Source organism: Mesocricetus auratus, unplaced genomic scaffold (assembly GCF_017639785.1).
Source record: "Mesocricetus auratus isolate SY011 unplaced genomic scaffold, BCM_Maur_2.0 Super-Scaffold_4256, whole genome shotgun sequence".
NCBI classification, from domain to species: domain Eukaryota; kingdom Metazoa; phylum Chordata; class Mammalia; order Rodentia; family Cricetidae; genus Mesocricetus; species Mesocricetus auratus.
Window position 1 is genome coordinate 107,866,695 of NW_024429182.1, and position 19,366 is coordinate 107,886,060.

General features: G+C 38.9%; 1 protein-coding gene across 22 annotated transcripts in view; it reads right to left on the minus strand.

Annotated features, from left to right (window-relative positions):
- The window catches only part of Sytl2 (synaptotagmin like 2), a 103,914-nt gene that overhangs the window by 6,379 nt on the left and 78,169 nt on the right, over positions 1-19,366 (minus strand). For 12 of the 22 annotated variants that reach the window (XM_040728572.1, XM_013116311.3, XM_021229483.2 and 9 more), the window contains 7 exons: positions 18,752-18,799; positions 15,180-15,274; positions 12,109-12,228; positions 10,698-10,867; positions 6,813-6,915; positions 4,649-4,819; positions 2,303-2,381 (listed from right to left, as the gene is read on the minus strand). In XM_040728572.1, the coding sequence (XP_040584506.1) occupies positions 2,303-2,381; positions 4,649-4,819; positions 6,813-6,915; positions 10,698-10,867; positions 12,109-12,228; positions 15,180-15,274; positions 18,752-18,799 (786 nt within the window). Of the gene's footprint in view, positions 1-2,302; positions 2,382-4,648; positions 4,820-6,812; positions 6,916-10,697; positions 10,868-12,108; positions 12,229-15,179; positions 15,275-17,645; positions 17,854-18,751; positions 18,800-19,366 lie in introns of those variants that run through there. The other 10 variants (XM_013116313.3, XM_005073924.4, XM_040728631.1 and 7 more) reach the window with 7 other exon arrangements.

A 19,366-nucleotide genomic window follows, 5' to 3' on the forward strand; every position in this document is an offset into this window, starting at 1 on the left:
TATGTGTGGGTGTGTGTCGGGGCCCGAATATGATATTTCGATATAGGTCTCAGCTCAATTCCAGCAGCTCAGATCTCCTATTGTCTTTTAGATGTCGGCTGGTTACCTCCAGATAGCTTAGCACAGTGGAGAATGATTTCTAGATTGTGTAAAAATAGACCTAGGCCCAAACCCACCATGGGGGGGGGGCTAGTGGGATGTGTCTGAAGACTGGTGAGATGTGCCATTACGAAAAGTCTGAGGGCTTATGTGTGTGAATTCTAGGATCATCTCTAGGGTTAAAGGAAGTGTTTCCTAATCAGTCCTATATACATGATAATAGTTGTCTTCTGCCAGTAAAACAAAACTACCCCCTCCCTCTCCTCTGCTTTTGGAAAGCTATTTAAGAGGATTCTTGAATAAACTGTGGTCTCCAATATTAACTGAGAGCCCTTCTGAAATGACAAGATGTCTCTGTCTCGTCCTTAACATCCCTGTGTAGCTAGGACTACTTCCCTGATCCACACTCCCCCACTCAGGGTCAAACCCGGGGCTGTTCGGCTGGTTCCGAATACAGCCCTAAAAACATCAGTCCCCAGAATAGATGGCTCTTGCAGCCTAGAACTGATACTGGCCAGAGCCGGCAGGTGTGTAGATATACACACACACAAGGAATAAGATAAATAATTTATGCCCCTTGGAAATATATATGGCTATATGCGAGAAATGTGGCCGGGGCGGGGGGAGGATTTGCTCACGTTGATTGCTCCTAGACTACTAAAGGAGCCAACCTCAGTTTGGAGGGTGAAGTCCACATTCAGCTGAGTGGGTGGACCCTGAGTTTTCTGGTGGACTAAGAGGAGAAAGAACGGCACACAAGGGAGGAAGAGGTTGCACACTCTTTTAGATCTTGGAAGTACAGAGGGAGGATTGTATTTCAGTCACTGTAGGTTTCTCAGGTTTACTCCTTAGTATTTATCCCGGAGTTTTATTTTTCAATAAATGATAAAAACCCCAATAGAAATGAATTTAAATGAAAATGAAACATGGTATAAAATGTCAAGATATTTCCATGATGATCTAGAAAACAATGTGCTTAATGAGGGCTAACTTAGTCAGGAAAAGCTTTGTGAAGCTGAGACTCTACCTTAGACTTAGATTGAGGAAGGGAAAGGAAATGTTGAGAAAAGCTCCTATAGGAGTAAAAACTCAGATAAGCAAAAGCACATTGCAACACGTAATTCCTACAGCCCTCACCATCAACTCACATTGAGGAAAATTAGAAATGGCATTTCCATGCAGGTTGACCTCAAGTGACAGGATACAAAGTTATATGCAAAATGATCTGCCCTTTAGAAAGGTCCAGAAGTAATAGAATAATGGTTGGGCAGCAATTTGGCCTAAAGATATACTTTGCCTGCCCTTCCTCTTTATATATATATATATATATATATATATATATATATATATATATATGTAGTGTTTTTCTGTTCAACCTGTGCCTGCACCAGCCATTATTCCTCTCCTCAGCAGCTTTATGGCTTGACTACTGAGTCTATAGCTCCCAACTTCAAGGACAATATTCCCACAGCTTCTTGAGGACAATCTGTCTGGGAAATGAGTTGTTGGCGGTATCTAACTTTCATTTCCTGCCAGCTTTTCCAGTTTGCTGAACTGACTGGAGACCTAAGGCTCCAGTGCCCAGGCTGCAATCAGTAATCAAGACAGAAAGTTTTATCTCCCAATGAAACTAAGAAGGGAAGATCAAGGAGCTCTGATTTCTCAGGGACCTTCTATGAATCCTTTTAGTTCCCACCTGGGAAAGAACACTCGTTTCTTCCTTATCATGACACTGTCAATAGGCCCAAATTCTCACTACAGCAAAGCCCAATCATGTGCTATAAACGCAAATGTTTTTCAGAGAACAAGGGAAGTCAAAACAAAGATTATATGCAGAGCTGGAAAAGACAGAAGAATTTCCTCATAGAAATGGGAAGTAAATTGATATTTCCTAAGCTCTGGGGTGGGGGAAAAGGATGCTGCTATTTGAAGGGTACAGTACTATTTAAAAATGAAAAGTTCATATTACTGAGCTGTAGACTTAAATGGTTAAGACAGCAATAATTACGTACTTTTTATTGTAAGAGAAATAGTGAGATTGCTCTAGTTTGAAACTACAGTTGACTCCTTTGGTTTATATAATTATTAACTTAATATGTTTGCTCAGGAATTCATCTTTGAGAATGTAACAGAACTCAAGTAATCTCTCAAGGGCAAAGGGATAAGTAGAGGGTTTGTGTCTAAAGACAAGGTCATTTCATACCTGGGCTCGGCTCTGGAACATACTGGAGAGCTAGCTTCATTTCACCTCTGTTTTCTGTCTCAAGGGCAACTGGTGCTGTCTGAAAAAATAAAGGAATGTTAGCAGGTGTAAGAAACAGGATTTTTTCTATCCTGTTAGAGAACACTCTGGTCCGGGACTATATCTGTCTCAGCCTGGGAATGTGGATCATTTGTTTGCTCTGAATTCATTTTTTCCTCTGCATCCTCTGCACAATTTATTTTTATAACTAAGAAAAATTGTTACCTCTCTTTGAAGACCTTGCAGCATAGTCAGAAAACAGTCCATGGAACTCTGCCCTGGTGTGCTTTCTTTTGCTCATAAAACATTCTAGCCAAAAGCAGCTTGGGGAGGAGGGGCATTATTTCATTTTACAGGTTACAGTCCATCACTGAGGGAAGTCAAGTGAGGAACTGTAGCAGGGCAGGAACTTCTGCAGAGTGGGAACTTGAAATAGAAACCACGAATATATGCTACATCGCCTTTATTCTCAACTGGACACAGACCTAGAGTAACCCAGGAAGACAGGACCTTCAACTTGGTACACACCTGTAATCCCAGCAGTCAGAGGCAGAGGCAGGTGGATCTCTGTGAGTTTGTGACAGCCTGGTCTATACATTGAGTTCTAGGACAAGTTCCAAAGCTACAAAGAGAAACCCTGTCTCTAAAAACCAAAGGATGGCCTTGAATGGATTGTCCTATGCCCATGTCTGTGAGGGGGTGTCTTGATTAATGATTGGATTGATGTAGGAGGGCCCAATCATCAATGATGGTACCATCTGTAGGTAGATGGCCTAGGTTTGCTAATTATGGTCCTGGAGGAGCAAGCCAGTAAGTAAGCAATATTCCTTCATGGTTTCTTCCTCAAGTTCCTGTTCTGTTCAAGCTCCTACAGGAAACTCAAGTGAACCCCAGAGATATGAGAGAACACTGCACTAAAGGTCATAATAAAATTGCCAAAAGTCAAAAGACAAAAAAAGGCCTAAAATCTGAAAGAAAAAGCAAAGACATAACCTTCTAAAGAGTTAAAAAAAAAGGTTAATAGCAAATTTTGCAATATAAATCACAAATGTCAGAATACAACAGAATGACATTTTAAAAGTGTTCGCAGGGACCATTTTCAGCCTTACAACTGAACAGAAATATCCTTCAAAGAAAAATGTGAAGAGGATGCCATGAAGCAAAGAAAGCCAGAAAGGTTATTGAGAACAGTAAAAGCAAAGGGAAGTCCCTGGCACAAAATGTAACTCTACAGAAAGATACAGGAAGGGGTCTATCCCATTCTGGACGTGTCTAATATCATCTGATTTCAGAAGCTAATTAGAGTTGGGCCTTGTGAGGACTTAGGTGTAAGACAAAGGGTAAGGAGAAACAGGAAGTAAACAAGGTCAAACCTAAATGAATGTTTCTGTACTAAAGAGTTGTCATGTGGAAATTTAAACACAAAGACCATTAAAATGTGACTAAAAATATCAGAAAAGATGGAGGCATGAGTAAATGCAGTAAAGTACTTCATATTCTTCTCTTTGGTTTGGACATGGCAGAAGTCCTAATCTGTATTAGACACGTCTTTCTTCCTGTGCTGGGGATCAAACCCAGGGCCTTGTGTGTAATAGCGCTGTACCACTGAGCTGTATCTCTGACCCTAGGGTAGTAATTTTTAATTCAATAATAAATATTGTCAATGAAAAAAGAAACTATGGCTTCTGTATTAATGGATATAGCTTCTGTATTAATGGAGGGAAAATAATTATATGATAATTGGTTAATACTCATAGAAGCAACTATAGAAATAAAATAACACAAATATTAAGACATTAGATTTCTAACCTAACATCAATAATTATATTAAGTACAAATAAATAATTGAGGTAGGAGGAATATTGGAAGTTGAGTATGGGGGAACATGCCCATAATGGTGGCAACTGGAGTCTAAGCTGGGAGGATCATGAGTTTGAGGTTACCTTAGGCTAAAGAGCAAGTCCCAGTCAAGTGTGAGCTATATAATAAGACCCTGTCTCTAAACAAAACAATACGCCTTCTTCTCAATGAACAATCTGATCATATGCTAGACTAAAAGTTTGTCTCATATTTCAAAGGACTGGAGCATCTAAATGACCTTAAGACTGAAGTCAAGCATTTGCATTGAATGATTTAAGTTCTCCATATAATTAAAAAAAAAAACCCTCTTCCTTTACCAAATGTACAAAGAAAATTCAATCCTGAATTCAAATGATCCAAGCACTGTGAGGTAAATGCAGCTGGGCTCTTCACTGTAGACCAGATCCGACCCTGACCCACCCCACAAAGGAGGAAATGTGAACCCACCTTCCTCTTGAGAGGGTACCACTTCAGTTGTTTGCTCTGTTTGCTGTCCCAATCCCATGTTTCCAAATCAAGTTCCACCTCCCCCAGGAAGCTGTTGCGCTTAAATGTATCCCGATGCCAAACAGACAGATTCAACTTCTGTGTCTTTAAAAATTGCCTTTCAATTTTATACTGCAGTGGAGAAAAGAAAATTAAAACGATGACTAGCATTACCTTATGCCAAAGTTACGACACAGAGATGAAAAGCCATGTGCGAGGATCCAAATTTCTCATCTGTTTGGTTTCAGGTCTCAAAAGCTTGCAAAGGCATCTTACTCTACGTGTCTGATTTCAAAGAGCTAAACCCCCATCTTTCACAAAAGCCAGTGCTTTCCCTCTGCTGGAAAAGGCAAACCATGGCTCAAATATCAGAGCTGGAAATAGCTTTCCAAAAACAAAAGTCAATTATTCAACCTTTGTTGGATGCTTTTATACTAGATATATCATCAGTCAGGTTCATTCTAAAAATACAACTCACATTGAATCTACTTCTGTTTTTCTACCCAAGGACAAGAACTCAGTGCTTTTCCTTTTGTTATTTTGAGATAGTCCCGTTTAGCCAAGGTTGGCCAGAGCTTCCTATGTAGCTGAGCATAACTTTGCACTCCTTTATCCCCTCTGCAAGTATTTAGACTCTAGGAGTGCAGCACCATGCCCCGCTAGACTTCATTATTTAAAACAGTTTCAGGTTCACAGAAATATTAAGTATAAAGTACAGCCCCATTATACCATCTACCCTACAAACACACATCCCCCATTATTAGACAAAAAATTTCTTAAATAAGTAAATTTGTTTTTTCCAAACTAACATGGTTAAGTAGGGAGGATTTAGTACCCTAACAGTTTTTCATCTCAAATTAAGTCAACCCTTGATTATATATAATCATGGAAGGAATAATAGTACTTCCAATCTAAAAATAATCTCCTCTTGGCTTTGTGACATATTACTTGAAGGTCCATTCTGGTTATATCAGACCTACCATTCCCTGAATTTACCATTAGCTGGCTTTTTCTGAGTATAGGGTTGAAGCAGCTGACCCAGAAATAGCTAGTGGTCCTGGGATATGTTACAGTCAAATATAATTACAAACTTGTTGCCTGAATCCAGAGATGGCTAATTCTGCATGGATGACTGGCAGTGTTAATAACTGCTTCTTCCTCTCTTCCTGGAAGATGACCAAATATCATAGTTTTCAAAAACAGAGAATGAACACATCTCTTGTTTTCAACTTTAAATGATTTGGCAGATATGAAAGTTATCACATGACATTGCATTTAGGGAGAGAAAGAATGGAGGTGTGTGAGCTAGGCAAATTTCCACTCATCAGTTGATCCATCCATCTTTTCAATAAACATTTTTTGTGGTGTTCCCTATCCCAAAGCCTGTGTTGCAAATCAGTATGTGTTAAATGTCTAATGTGGGGTAGTAACTCATTTAATGTCTAGCCTGTGATTCCCAAAGTGGGTAGATGAGCATCATTATTTCCCTTTTACAAATACAAAATCACTTTTTGCCTCATTTCTCAAATCTGATGTGCAGTGCTGTATTTGCCCAAAGACACACAGTCTAGACACATCACAGGGCTAGCCCTTGCCCTCCTGGAACTTAACATTGAATATCATTGTACTGAGTGTTAGAATAGCCTATCAAAATCAAGGCTATGGAGTCAGTAGACATCAGAGAAATTCCAGTTGCTAAGGAAGAATAAGAGTAGTGTAAGTAAGATACAGTTAAGGAAGGACCGGGAGGAAGCCTAGTCCAGCCTGAAGCTACAGAAAACGTGGAGTGTGAGAAAATGAACTCCGCTGAATTACAGAAAGGAACATACTAAGACTGAAACAAAGATTATGAAAGTTGAGGCTGGAGTGCTGATATTTTCAGTACAGACACCATCCAAGCAGACAGGACTAGTTCAATGCCCAGGTCACCACCCACACTTTATTTGTGGTATAGAAATACCCGCAATGCCGGGCGGTGGTGGCACACGCTTTTAATCCCAGCACTCGGGAGGTAGAGGCAGGCGGATCTCTGTGAGTTGGAGGTCAGGCTGGACCGACAGCCTCCAAAACAATATAGAGAAACCTTGTCTCGTAAAACCAAAAAAGAAAAAAAAAAAAGAAATACCCGCAATATCTCGTTGTACACAGGATTCAAGGTTTTCTTCACCACGAGTGTTTTCTTCTTGCCCATTTTGCCTTTGTCTGGTAACAGATAGGTCTTTACATATCTAAAAAAGAAAAGTGGATAGACATGAAAGTCAAAGAAGATAAACATGGTATTTCCACACCTCCCTTTTAAAGTATATTGAAAACTGGCAGCACAAATTATCTCCTGATGCTGATAAAAGCAGTAAGAAAGACATGTTGTCCATACCTTTATATTTTCAAAAGTCTGAATGGACTAAGAGATTTTAGCAGTCCGGGCAGTGGTGGCGCATGCCTTTAATCCCAGCACTCGGGAGGCAGAGGCAGGTGGATCTCTGTGAGTTCGAGACCAAGCCTGGTCTACCGAGTGAGTTCCAGGACAGGCTCCAAAACAATACAGAGAAACCCTGTCTTGAAACCTCCCCCCCAAAAAAAGATCATTTTGATTTTGAAAAGGAAATTTCCTTTTTTTTTTTTTAAAGTCAGGGCATCTTAGTGTAGCTCAAGCAGGCCTCAAACTCAGGGTTCTATTGTATCCACCTCTTAAGTGCTTGGATTATAGGTGTGAACCACCACACCGGTTTTTAACTTACTATTTTCCATTGGCTTTCCTTATGTTTATGTGATATGTGATACAAAGGTAGCAACAGACTTCCAGTATAGTGCTTAATTCTTTTTCTTTGTTTCCTATTAAGGAAAGACTTTGGTGCTTGTGGGATTTATATGCCATTGTGTTGTTGTTTTTAACAGTTTTGTTATTGTCTTATGAACAAATTACTTCTAACACACATCTACTTAGTCCATATTTGATGTAAAATCAATGAAGGATGCCAATAAAACTGTGCTGGGCTTTTTGTTTGTTTGTTTCAGTAAGTGGAAAAAAAAAGAAGTTCTAGGGAAATTGTTCAGTGGGCCAGAGTGGGGATGGTGGGGGATAAATCTGATGACCTGAATTTGGCTCCCATAGAAACTGGATAGTGTGCATCTGTAATCCTAACACTTCTACAATGATGTAGGAGGGAGAGACAGAAGAATCCCCTTTGGAGCTCAAGGGCCACTTTCCCTGGAGTATATGGTGAAGCAGCAGACACAAGAGAAACCCTGCCTCAAAACAAAGTGCAAGGAGAGAAATGGTTCCTGAAATTTATTAGGCTTACCTTCTGACCACCACATACATGCCATGGAATTAGTGTGCCCAAATCCACACACCCATCTACAACACACACACACACACACACACACACACACACACACACACACACACAGGCATGTGAAAAAAAAGGATGAAAAAATGAGAGGACGGGGTGGGGAGAGGGTTAACCAAAACTAGGGTTGTATGGAAAGTCTTATGGATATGGAAAACCTCATGGGTATCTACTATTTTGTAAAATTATTAAGAAAAAAACCCTTTTTTCATACAAATGTTTTATTTGTACATATAATATTACATACAAAGATCCTACCAGCGGATGATTATAATTTGCATTTGTAGAAAAAAATGTCTTTAAAGGAAGTTTGAGTGAAGGTACCCTTCATGGGTTAAGAATATGCCCCTACCAGAACCCACAAGTTATTAAGTGAAAATTCCACTTCCAGGTGTGTATTGTATCAGTTGTTGGTCATAAAGGTCCCAGAGCTTCCCCTCTGAAAAATACAGGCTACCGCCACTGTTTTTGGTCGGTCACTAGAACTATATGCTAAGACCTAACTGACTAAACACACCACACACTTTGGTGGCAGGGTGTAGAGCAATCAAGCTGAAACTGACCTGGAAATGCACTTTGTTGGCTAGCTTTTACAGTGTTGGAAGGTGCTATATAAGCCACCAGGAAAGAAAAATAATCATCTGTTTTACCAGTAGTGTGCCCTGCATGCTACAATACTGATCAACCAGGTAACATTTGCCCACTGATGCAATAGTGACAAAGATTTAATAGGGGAAGCAAACTACTTTCTGATAGAAATTGAAATCTGTTCCCATAGGACATAATTCATGCCTGGGTACTGTAAACTTGGTCAAAAGCCCTTGAGGGCAGTCATTGAGGAAGCTGCTATTGTTAATTTACTAAATGAACAAACTGCCTTCTAAATATTTGTGTTTATAACCATAGACCAGTGCTGCCCTCGGGCTTGGTCAGAGAAGCTTCTTTTTGCTTGGTGCAGAAACTTGTAACTGGTCAAAATGCTGGGAACAAGTGACTTTTGAGGGCTCAGCCCTAAATTGGTTGTCTATATTAATCTCTTCACCCCTGAGCTCAGGGAACATTGTGGGAAGACGGGGTGCAAAGAGTATGAGCTGGAGGATGAAGAAGAGCCCTGTGAAACACTTTTCTGCATATGATGTGGGATTACACTTGAGAACTCACAGCAGCCATGGGTACCTGCACCAGATGGAGCCCATGAACACTGTACAGTGTGTGTGGAAGGAATACAAGGGGTCCTACCCCAGCTGAGGAGCTGTTGGCAATTAATGACTGATGGAGGAGGAGGAGTTATTTTCCTTAGGTGTGTAGCCACTGGTAAGTTCTCCATGATCCAGTCAATAACCCCCACATTCATAAGCATGTGGGTAACCCTAATTAAACTTGTGGGTTGTTTTTAGAAATACATGAAAGTGGGAGGGGCATGTTGGGATAAAGAAAGGTTCCAGGGTGAGTGGAAAAGAAACAAGAGAAGGAGATGGAGAGGGGAAAATAAGATAAGAACATACTATATGAAATTGTAAAAGAATAAATAATAATTATTTTTGAAAAGAAGTATGGCTGAAGTAGTTAAGAGCACTAGTACTCATTCTCACAGAAGATCTGGGTGGGTTCCCAGCACCCAGATCACAGTTCACATCCATTTTTAACTTTAGATTTAGTGAGTCAGATGTCCTCTTCTGGCCTCTGAAGGCACCAGGCACTCATTTGGTTCATACATATACATGAAAGCAAAACGCTCAGAAACATGAAGTGAAAGTAAAAACATACTAAAAAAAAAAAAGGAAAAAGAAAAGCCTCACTCACAACTTGATGTGTATAAAACATCTTCTGACTTTTAGTGAGTTGTATCTAGAATGATTGTGATTATCCACTATTTTTTAAATGGTACACTGCTCTTTTGTGACCCAGAAATATGGTCATAAAACAGACTTCTTCAAAGGCTAAGTGAACAATGTAACAACTAGCACTCAAGTAAACTAGAGTGTGACTATATACATGGTTTAAAAGGTGAATTAGCAATCCTTCATAACGCTCTTATGGAAGACTTAACTTCATTTATTGCTCATTTGCTTTCAGACAGGGATCTCCCTATATGGCAGAAGCTTGCTTCCAACGCACAATCCTCCAGCCTCAGCCTCCTGAGTGCTGGGATTCCAGATAGGTGCCACCACACCTGGCTTTGTAGGACACAATTTAAATATGGAAACTACCTTAATATTAAGTCTCGAGTATTTTCACAACTATGAACACTGTGAAGTCTGCTCCTTGTGCCTCTAATTTTAAAAAAGTTTGGAAAGTCTGTTAGAAGGATCAGGGTTTGGTTTTATTCTGGATTTTCTTGCTGTCTGAATTCATGTTTATGGATTACTCGTCTCTAATCCTTGTCTCTTTATCTGGAAAAATGAATCAACAGGACACGATGAGCCCCCTCAAGACCCCTAAACAGAAACACTTGGTGCTTCTCTGCATTTTTTATACTTCAATGTGTGTCATATGAACTTATAAAGTCAAGGCAGTAGCACCCTCCCAAACCAACTTTCCAAACACCCCTTTAAGCAATCCCACACAGGCTGCCCTTCGATCGCCTTGACTTCATGATTCCCACCAGATTAACTGAGAACTAAGAAAACATGGGTGAGCCCTCCCAGGCCTGTACTTACGGGTCTGAGCGCTGTTTTTTAACATCGGCTGCTGCTAAGTCCTTACACTGGGCCACAAAAACATGCAGTTCTTTCAGGGACTCCACGTAGTCAATTGCAAACTGAACACTTCCTTTCACTTCCAGGTTGCCAAAGTCACCACTGTAAACGCTCATCACACTGCCACTCACCTGGATGCATCAGAAACAGGAACTGTTTGTCTGCGTGCCTGACAGCCCAGTGCAAGAATCTCAGCCATAGTCCCTGCTTGGCCTTACTTTTCTAGCTTGCACATGAAAGCAGTTAATCTAATATGGCATGAGGTAATACCAACCCAAGCAATTTGACACCATATATATGACTAAGACTTATTTTAACTTGTTCCTAAGTGGCAGACAATAGTGCAACGCAAAGTTATTTAGATGCTAGCTCATTTCAAAACAGGGTGGTCTTATGCTAGGTGGCATTCATTGTTAGCCATGCATAGTGTTTAAAGTGCTTAAGGAAAAGGATGTGAGAGACTCCAGGCACACAGATCATACTGACACGCCCTTTAAAATTCCATGGCACTAAAAAGGAATTTTACCGTGTTTGTTTCTCATCCTCTGAGTCTAGGAAACTGCTTGCTGAGCCATGAACTTTTAGACTTCAGGAAGGGTAGACTATGGATGATTGATGAAGGGAATTCAAAGCCTTCCCAAGGGCATACATAGATTATCAGGAAAAAAATCAATTTAAATAGATTTTGAAGGGCTTCAGAAATACAAGACTAGTAAGAATTTCAGCACAGTGTCATTTGTCTAGTATACCTGCTAAGCTATACGAATGTGCATGGATAGTAGAAAAAATGTCTAAATAAATATATGGCAATGCCATTTCATATGTATATTCCCATGCACATGCTACCTGCACACAGAGCTATCTCAGGTTATGGGGAAAGTTCCATATAATCACATTCACTTTCATCAAATATGAGCAACTGTGTTTCAGTAGATTTCCATTTAAAACCTTGTTCTGGATCCTGCCAGAAGGCAAACAATGACCACCCTGATCCTCACATGACTCCGTCTAAGTTTTAATAGGCTTATCTAAAAGACAGGCACAACTTTATGCCTGTAAGCAGTATATAAAGCCACGTCTGAGACAGGCAGAATCTTTGAAGTTACCCTGTTTGCTGCACAGAAAAATTGAATGGTTTATCTTGTTGCCAGTTTAGAATTTTCAGGTATATCAAGAAACATTTTTTTAAATTTATAATGTATATGAAACCTGCATTCCGTGAGAAAAGGAAGATCTAGCTAGCCAGAAGCTAATTACAAATTATATATTTGAGTTTTAGAGCTGAGACAGGAGGCGACTTTACAGTGAGTAGGGGCACAAGAGCAAGGTTTAGAGCAGCAGAGAGAGGAACATAGAGCCTTCATTTACATACAGAGGACAAGGACGTCATGCCAGAGGAGCTGCTAAGATTGGTTAATGAGCTCGGGCTCTTCTTGTATCTCCTGAGCTGGTAACTGCTCTCTGATGCTGTATCTGTTTCTCTGTCATCACTCTACAAAACATCACATCACATACACAGGGTTTAAATTTGGAACAAGTCAAGGTCAGCATACTTCAAGTTTAGAAAGAGTCAATGTTAGAATTTATGTTCAGGCAAGGATGATATCTTGTTACACACCAATCAATAACATTTCCCAAAGGCAATGGATGCTGGGGCTAATAGCTGGGGATTTGGGATGGAGTGGTGGTCTATGGTGGCCCTGACCTAAGTGTTTAGCTAAGAGAATGACGTAGTGATTTTTTTTGACACAGTGACCCTTAGGAGGTATGGAAGACAGCACTGCCATGGGCTTTCTCTTAATATATCCATGTTTCCTAGAGAATATATATATATATATACATATCATGAAATATGAGTATATACATATACATATGTATCATAAAAATAAAACATCTATGAAATCCTAATAAAGTACCATGCTTAATTCTTTCCATTGTTACTATTTTAGCTTTAACTTTCTCAAAAATATTTTTTCCTTAAGTTACTATTAGGGCTGGAGAGATGGCTCAGAGGTTAAGAGCACTGGCTACTCTTCCAGAGGTCCTGAGTTAAATTCCCAGCAACCATATGGTGGCTCACAACCATCTGTAATGAGATCTGGTGCATTCTGCTGGCCTGCAGACATACATGCAGACAGAATTCTGTATACACAATAAATAAATCTTTTAAAAAAGATACTATTAAACAAGGAACAATAAAAACTAGTCTGACTCATTTCAATTAAAGTTTATATTTTTTAATGTAAGATACCCTTTATGTGACCCTATAGTGTTATTTTACTTAACCTTTTATTGCTTTAGGAAAGTATGTTAAATTGTCCATTTGCTAGATTTTAACATATTTCTTTAAAAGTTAAAAAAGCAATAGGATACTTATTTTAAGTATGTCTCAAGGAACATCTGTCTACCTGGGACAGGGAAGAAAAACAGCAATGACAAATTCATTTGTATTTATACTTAAAATTCTTAGATGTTTTCCTATAGAGTTTATTATTCATAACAATTTTACTTGGGAATTACAGGACACATGGAACAGTACAGTGGTTCCTGGGTTATAGAGGAGTAGTTAGTTCATGCCAGCATATTCCAGGACCATGCAATTACACATCAACATCATGGATACCAATTATAATGCAGATTAATGAAGGAGATAAAGAAAAAATTAATGACTTACATGGACAAGAAAACAATCTTATCTCAGGATTTCAAAAAATCCATACCTTTTAAATATTTCTGATGTTACATTCCTTCTCACACACTAAACAATCCATTCCCCTCTCTTAGAACACATTATATATTCTATCTAGCTTATCAGATCATTAATAAATTATTGGGAGGATGGGTTGGAGGATGTTGACCTGAAACAGCATTTTTCACATAGCTAGCACTCAACAAACGTGACTAAGTTTCAAAGGGACAGCTGACAAAGGAGCAAGGGCTGATTTAATCTCTGAATCCTTTAATATCTGGTTCAACCCTACATGCTTTGAAAGGTAAAGCGATACAGTTTAATTCCAGCATCTCTGATACACAAAACCAACTGTCCTGTTAAGAGCTGAGACAGCAGGTTAAAAAAAATTGGTATAATTCCCCTCTCAAATTATATGTTCCATTCCTATGACCACCCAAGACCAGAAAAGATCTCCAAAGGTCTAAAACCATAGAAATCACATGGAGTTTAGGCTGGCTTCCAGGTAATGATTTATGCCCCCAACCCAAAATGAGTGAGTTTTTCCCCAAACTGTAGTGTGGGACTCTTCAACAGCTGAAATGACCAAATATTTGCAGGTGCAGTTCCCATTAAAGTCCCTAATGGACACACGGGATGGAAGTAGGGTGGTATACGCTTCTCACTCAGAACTTTGCTTACATCTTGTCTTCTAGGAGAATTGGCTTGAATATCAAGCCTTTCCTTTCCCCTTCAGAAACCAGTGCAAAACCTAGGATCACAGATGCTAACCTTTACCACATGTTCACTGCATTCCAGGCACCATGTTATATATTTTTCTCTCCATTCGCTCACTCAGTCTGTAAAACCTCATAGAGTAGATGCTCAAAAACCAGACTCACTGAAACCAAAGAATTTATTTGTTCCTGGTAATGGTACAACAATTTAGCTTCATAGCCAGAACTGGAAATATCTTACCACAGACCACAGGCTCCTAATCACGTGACAGCAAGAAACTGGGATCTTATTAAGTCAAAAGACCTCAGGCAAAGTCTTTGATCTACTTTGTTGTAGGAACTGGGTGTTGGGAAAAGAACTGGAACATTAAGTGCCTGGTACACACTCTGAACTTGAACTGTAGATCATAACCACACTCCTTCATGGTGTGGCAAAGTGGTTATCCATGCGGGAGTCAGATCTGGATTCCAGTGCACAATCTGGTTATGTGATAATACCTTAACTCCATAGGCTTTATTTTTTTTTCACCTGTAATATTTGGGGATAATGGTGATACCTGCCTCCCATGGTCATTGGAGAATTAGATGAAATAATAAATGTAAAGTCCATGGAACCTGGTAGATCCTCTTGAAAGATTGTATCATTATTATCTTATTATTTTAGCAAGTGCTTTGGAAGTAGTCATACATCCTAGGCCAAGCTTTTACCAACCAACTTTTAGCTACAGATGCATAATTAACTTATGCAACATATTTCTCCCCAGATTTCTTATTTTGTACCTACTTTGAAACAAAAGTTTCACATTTCCAAATCTACACAATCTAACTCCCCCGGTCAAAATAACTGCTGTTTGAATGAGATGAGACATGTCTTGCCCAGTTCCTGGATCAACAACACTGCTTCCATTGACATGGGAGGCAAGGGCCAGCCCCACCGACTTCCTTGTTTTAGGCCATAGTTGAGTACAGACAGCCCAATGGCAGAACAAAACCACCTGTTGGGTTCCATTTTCCCAAAGGCTCAAAACATGAACTTACCTCATCTTGAAGAAATGCTGGAACAGACTTGCTCATCCTTTTGAGTTTGTCAGGGTGGGAAAACTGATTATCAGGCAGTGAAGGCGCTGTGGACACTGAAGAGCAGCATTTTGATTTCAAAATTAGTCACAACTACCAGACACTAGGCACAAGTTGAAAACACACTTTGCTTTCATTTGTGAGTGCTGTTTGGTATAAAGGTTAAGGGTGGGATAGTTAGCATGCATAGCATCACCAGGTAAGTGACATGCAGTTTGTATAAGCCATATACAGAGAGAACTAAAAGGGAGTTGAACCAAATACCAAATGAAAACTAACTGGAAAAAGAAATCCATTAGCACTTATTCAACCCTTGTTGGTCTTGAATTTTATTATTTACCAGACATAGTGGCTCAGGCCTATAACCCCAGCAACAGGAGAGGCTGAGGCAAGAGAACCGTGGAAGTTTGATGCCATCCTTGGCTGCATAGTGAGTTCCAGACCAGTCTGGGATATAAAATGAGGAAGACTGTGGCTTCAAAAAGACCGCTGTCTGTCAATATGAACTGGTTTTGCTTAGCTTTTTTCTATGTCAGAGCTTTGAACCCTAAGTTCTGGAATGTATTGGTTCATCTCCCCTCCCCCACCAACCAGATCCATTGCATTCATAACATGCTGCAGGCTGAAAAACTATTTCATTTGGACAGTAAGGATTTTTGTTCACAATACAACAGTAAGGGTCCTTGGCTATAAAATGTCTAAGACCAGGTTTGTTTATTTAGTGATCATGAAATTCCTGATCTGGTGTGTGTGTGTATGTGTGTGTGTGTGTGTGTGTGTGAGAGAGAGAGAGAGAGACAGAGAGACAGAGAGACAGAGAGAGAGAGACAGAGAGAAAGACAGAGACAGAGAGAGTGTGCAACACATATGTGAAACCAAGCATCTGATGGTGGTCCTCAATCAGAATTGTGAGAAACCATAATTTTAAAATAAATTGTTTTGGTCAAGTATTGTGGCACATGCCTTTAATCCTAGTTCTCTGAATTCAGAGGCAGATGGATTTCTGTGAATTCAAGGCCAGCCTGATCTACATGGAAAGTCTCAGGCCAGTCAGGGCTATATAAAGAGAAAACCTGTATCAAAAAAATGAAATCATTAAAAAATATATTTGGATACCATTTGGTTCAAAGAATTTTCAACATAGCAAGGTCTGGTTTAAACAGTTCAAGTTAATATACTCTAAGAGGAAGATAGCACATGACTTCTTTCTGACACAATAAGTATATTCAAAGAAGTCTTGAATCCTAATTTGCATATCTCTAGTTAGAAAACTGTTTTCTTCATTTTCTTCTTCTTTACATGAATCACAATGTGTAAGATTTTACTATGGTGAATAATAGCTCTCCTAATGAGAAAGTTTATATTTCAAGGTATTTTACATTGCCTGGTATATACTAGGAGCAGCGTAAGCATTTTTTAAAACACCAATATTTCTAATACATCATCTTCAAATTATGTCTTGGACACAATATAAATATACTAATTTGGCTTTATTCTTAAAATTGCTATTAGGAAATAGATATAAATCAAATTGCATTTCTCTCTATAACTCAAAAGGCACAAATTCAGCCTTAAGCAAATTAGCTAAACTCATCTTTATTTGAAACAAATCTAATGAAGGAAAAATAAAATTGAGCTACATATATTTAATTTATGCTAATTCTGTATCAGTTCCCACCTAGTCTGAGGCTCACAAAGATAAACACACACACACACACACACACACACACACACACACACACACACAAAATCCATTTGGTGTCTCATTAGAATACCCATATTATCATTTCCCATGAAATTTGAGAAGTATATATGTGAATGTGCACGTGTATGTTTGTGTGTCTGCATCTGCATTTGTGTATCTCTGTGTGTGTGTGTGTGTGTATGTACTTTTGAGTGAGTTACCATGGAAACAACTCAAGATTAGGTCACGTTCTATGTATGGTTTAATAAGATTATAAAAGCCATCACTACAACAAAGTATATTGTTGGATGATGTAAATAGGTCAAAGTCAATTACACCCATTACTCAAATGTAATCAGTTTCATATTTATGGGCTTCAGTTATTTATTTTAATCATACATTTAATTTTGTTTTGTGGTAAGAGTATGTTATTTACTAATGAAAAGACAATAAGAACTAATTTTTAAGAAATTGCTAAAGAAACTAATTTACCTACAGTAACAGAACATAATTGGTCTATTAGGCTACAAATGAAATCAGATATATAGATGCATATGTCTGTCAGTTTTGTTTTCATGCCTCAAACAAAATGTTAAACAAGCATAGCAACATAAAATCAGATGCCCAAACTTCAGCTCCTCTCAGTTCAAAGGCAACAGGAAAAGTCTCTTTATCCATAACCATCTCTTGGGGCAGCAGCCGCTTATTTTGTCTACAGCAGTCAGACAGAGCAGCATACTCACAGAGCCAGGCCTGAACTGCCTTCTTTCCTAGGCAGCTCTTAAGAATTTGTCAAGTCATTTGCCAAAGCTCAGGGCCTTCATCCCTGGCAGGAAGACCTCACGAGCAGTCTCAGGTTTCAAGCTAGATGTTAGTGACTCCCAGAATCAGCACTGTTTCTCCATCTACTGGCTCCTTCCCTTCCGCTGCTCTCCTCAGGAGGTCCATTAGCTTATAAAAAGGTTGTTGGGGGGTTATTATACTAACCATTATGGACCAGGAAAACAGTCCTGAGTAGCATTTTCTTCATATCTCCAGTGTCTATATTTATGAAAGAGGGGGCTAATAATCATGCTTTATCAGGCCCCAGAAGATCACTTTAAATATATAATTTGCCCTTAAGACAGTGGTCATACATATGTAGATAATCTTGACACTGAAAACTGGGAACAAACATTATCTTTAGTTGATAGGCATCAGTAGCAAAAGCATACATTTATTTTGTTTAGATTCAAATGTTTACCATATTTAGATAGAATATTTACTCTTCAAAGCAGTTTTGAATCTCATAGTTTAAATGGTGAACACAAGAAATTTTACGTTTATAGATATGTGGGGAAATATATCCAACCATGCTACTTATGAACTCTGGGAACTACTTATGAACTTGGGATCTGGGGATTCTAATAAATAATACACTGCTTTATGTAAAAGTACATTGCTTTATGTAAAAGTACATACATTGCTTTGTGTAAAAGTAACAGAGATCTGATATGCATAACCATAATGCAACACAAAAGAGAACTGCAATAAAAATGTGCCTATTTGATTTTGAGCAAAGATTCAAAGAACAGAGTAAGAGAAGTCAGTAGCTTATCAATTGCAATGTATGCAGACAAGTTATACAACGCTCCCTTAATGAAAATACATTCCTTTGGTATAAGCAGTAGTGAACTGTACTTAATAAGCCTTTATCAGAATGAAATAGTTTGTTTTTTGAGTATTTTTTTGGCAAGCTTCAAAAATTCAGTAATAAGTGCTGTGGTATTAATGGATTAGCTCGTTAGTGCATTAAAGGTTATGTAGAATGAAACACTTAGTCATTTATGAGAAATGTCCTGCTACTCACTTCCTGGTTCACATTCATTTGTATCTGGCTGCTGGTCTGCCTTTTGATCTAGCCAGAAGAGGAACATGGAGAATAAACACCATTTCGATTAAGGATTAATCAGACTTGAAAGTAAAGCTCAAATGCTAGCTTCACAAGTGGAACTGCAAGATTCATCTGAGAGGTTTTCAGTCTGTCATGTCCCAGTCTGATCCTTCATTAGCCTCTTTAAGGTCTCCTGTTCAATTAAAACTCTACGATGCAGCATGGGGACCCGAGTTATCCTTTCTGTAAGTCACTCAACCCACAGCATGACCATGGAAGGGACAACCGGGCCAGGAGCATCTGAGTTGATGCACCCTGCTCTCACTGACTGACACACTACATGACTGTAGAAAGGTCACCTTATTTCTCTGAGCTTTTTTCTTAAATCTTCAAAATGAAGACTAAAATAGTTTTCTAATTTGTTTCAACAAGGTGGTTGCTAATGTAAAACAAGGAAACTATACACAAAGGTGAAAAAAATTACCTGCAAGAAGCTCTTGTGGTACATTTTGCATAGTTTAAGTACATATTTTTATGATTGTAGCAAAAGCAGCTTACAAAAATTAAGGACTGTCAGCAAATACAAATCAT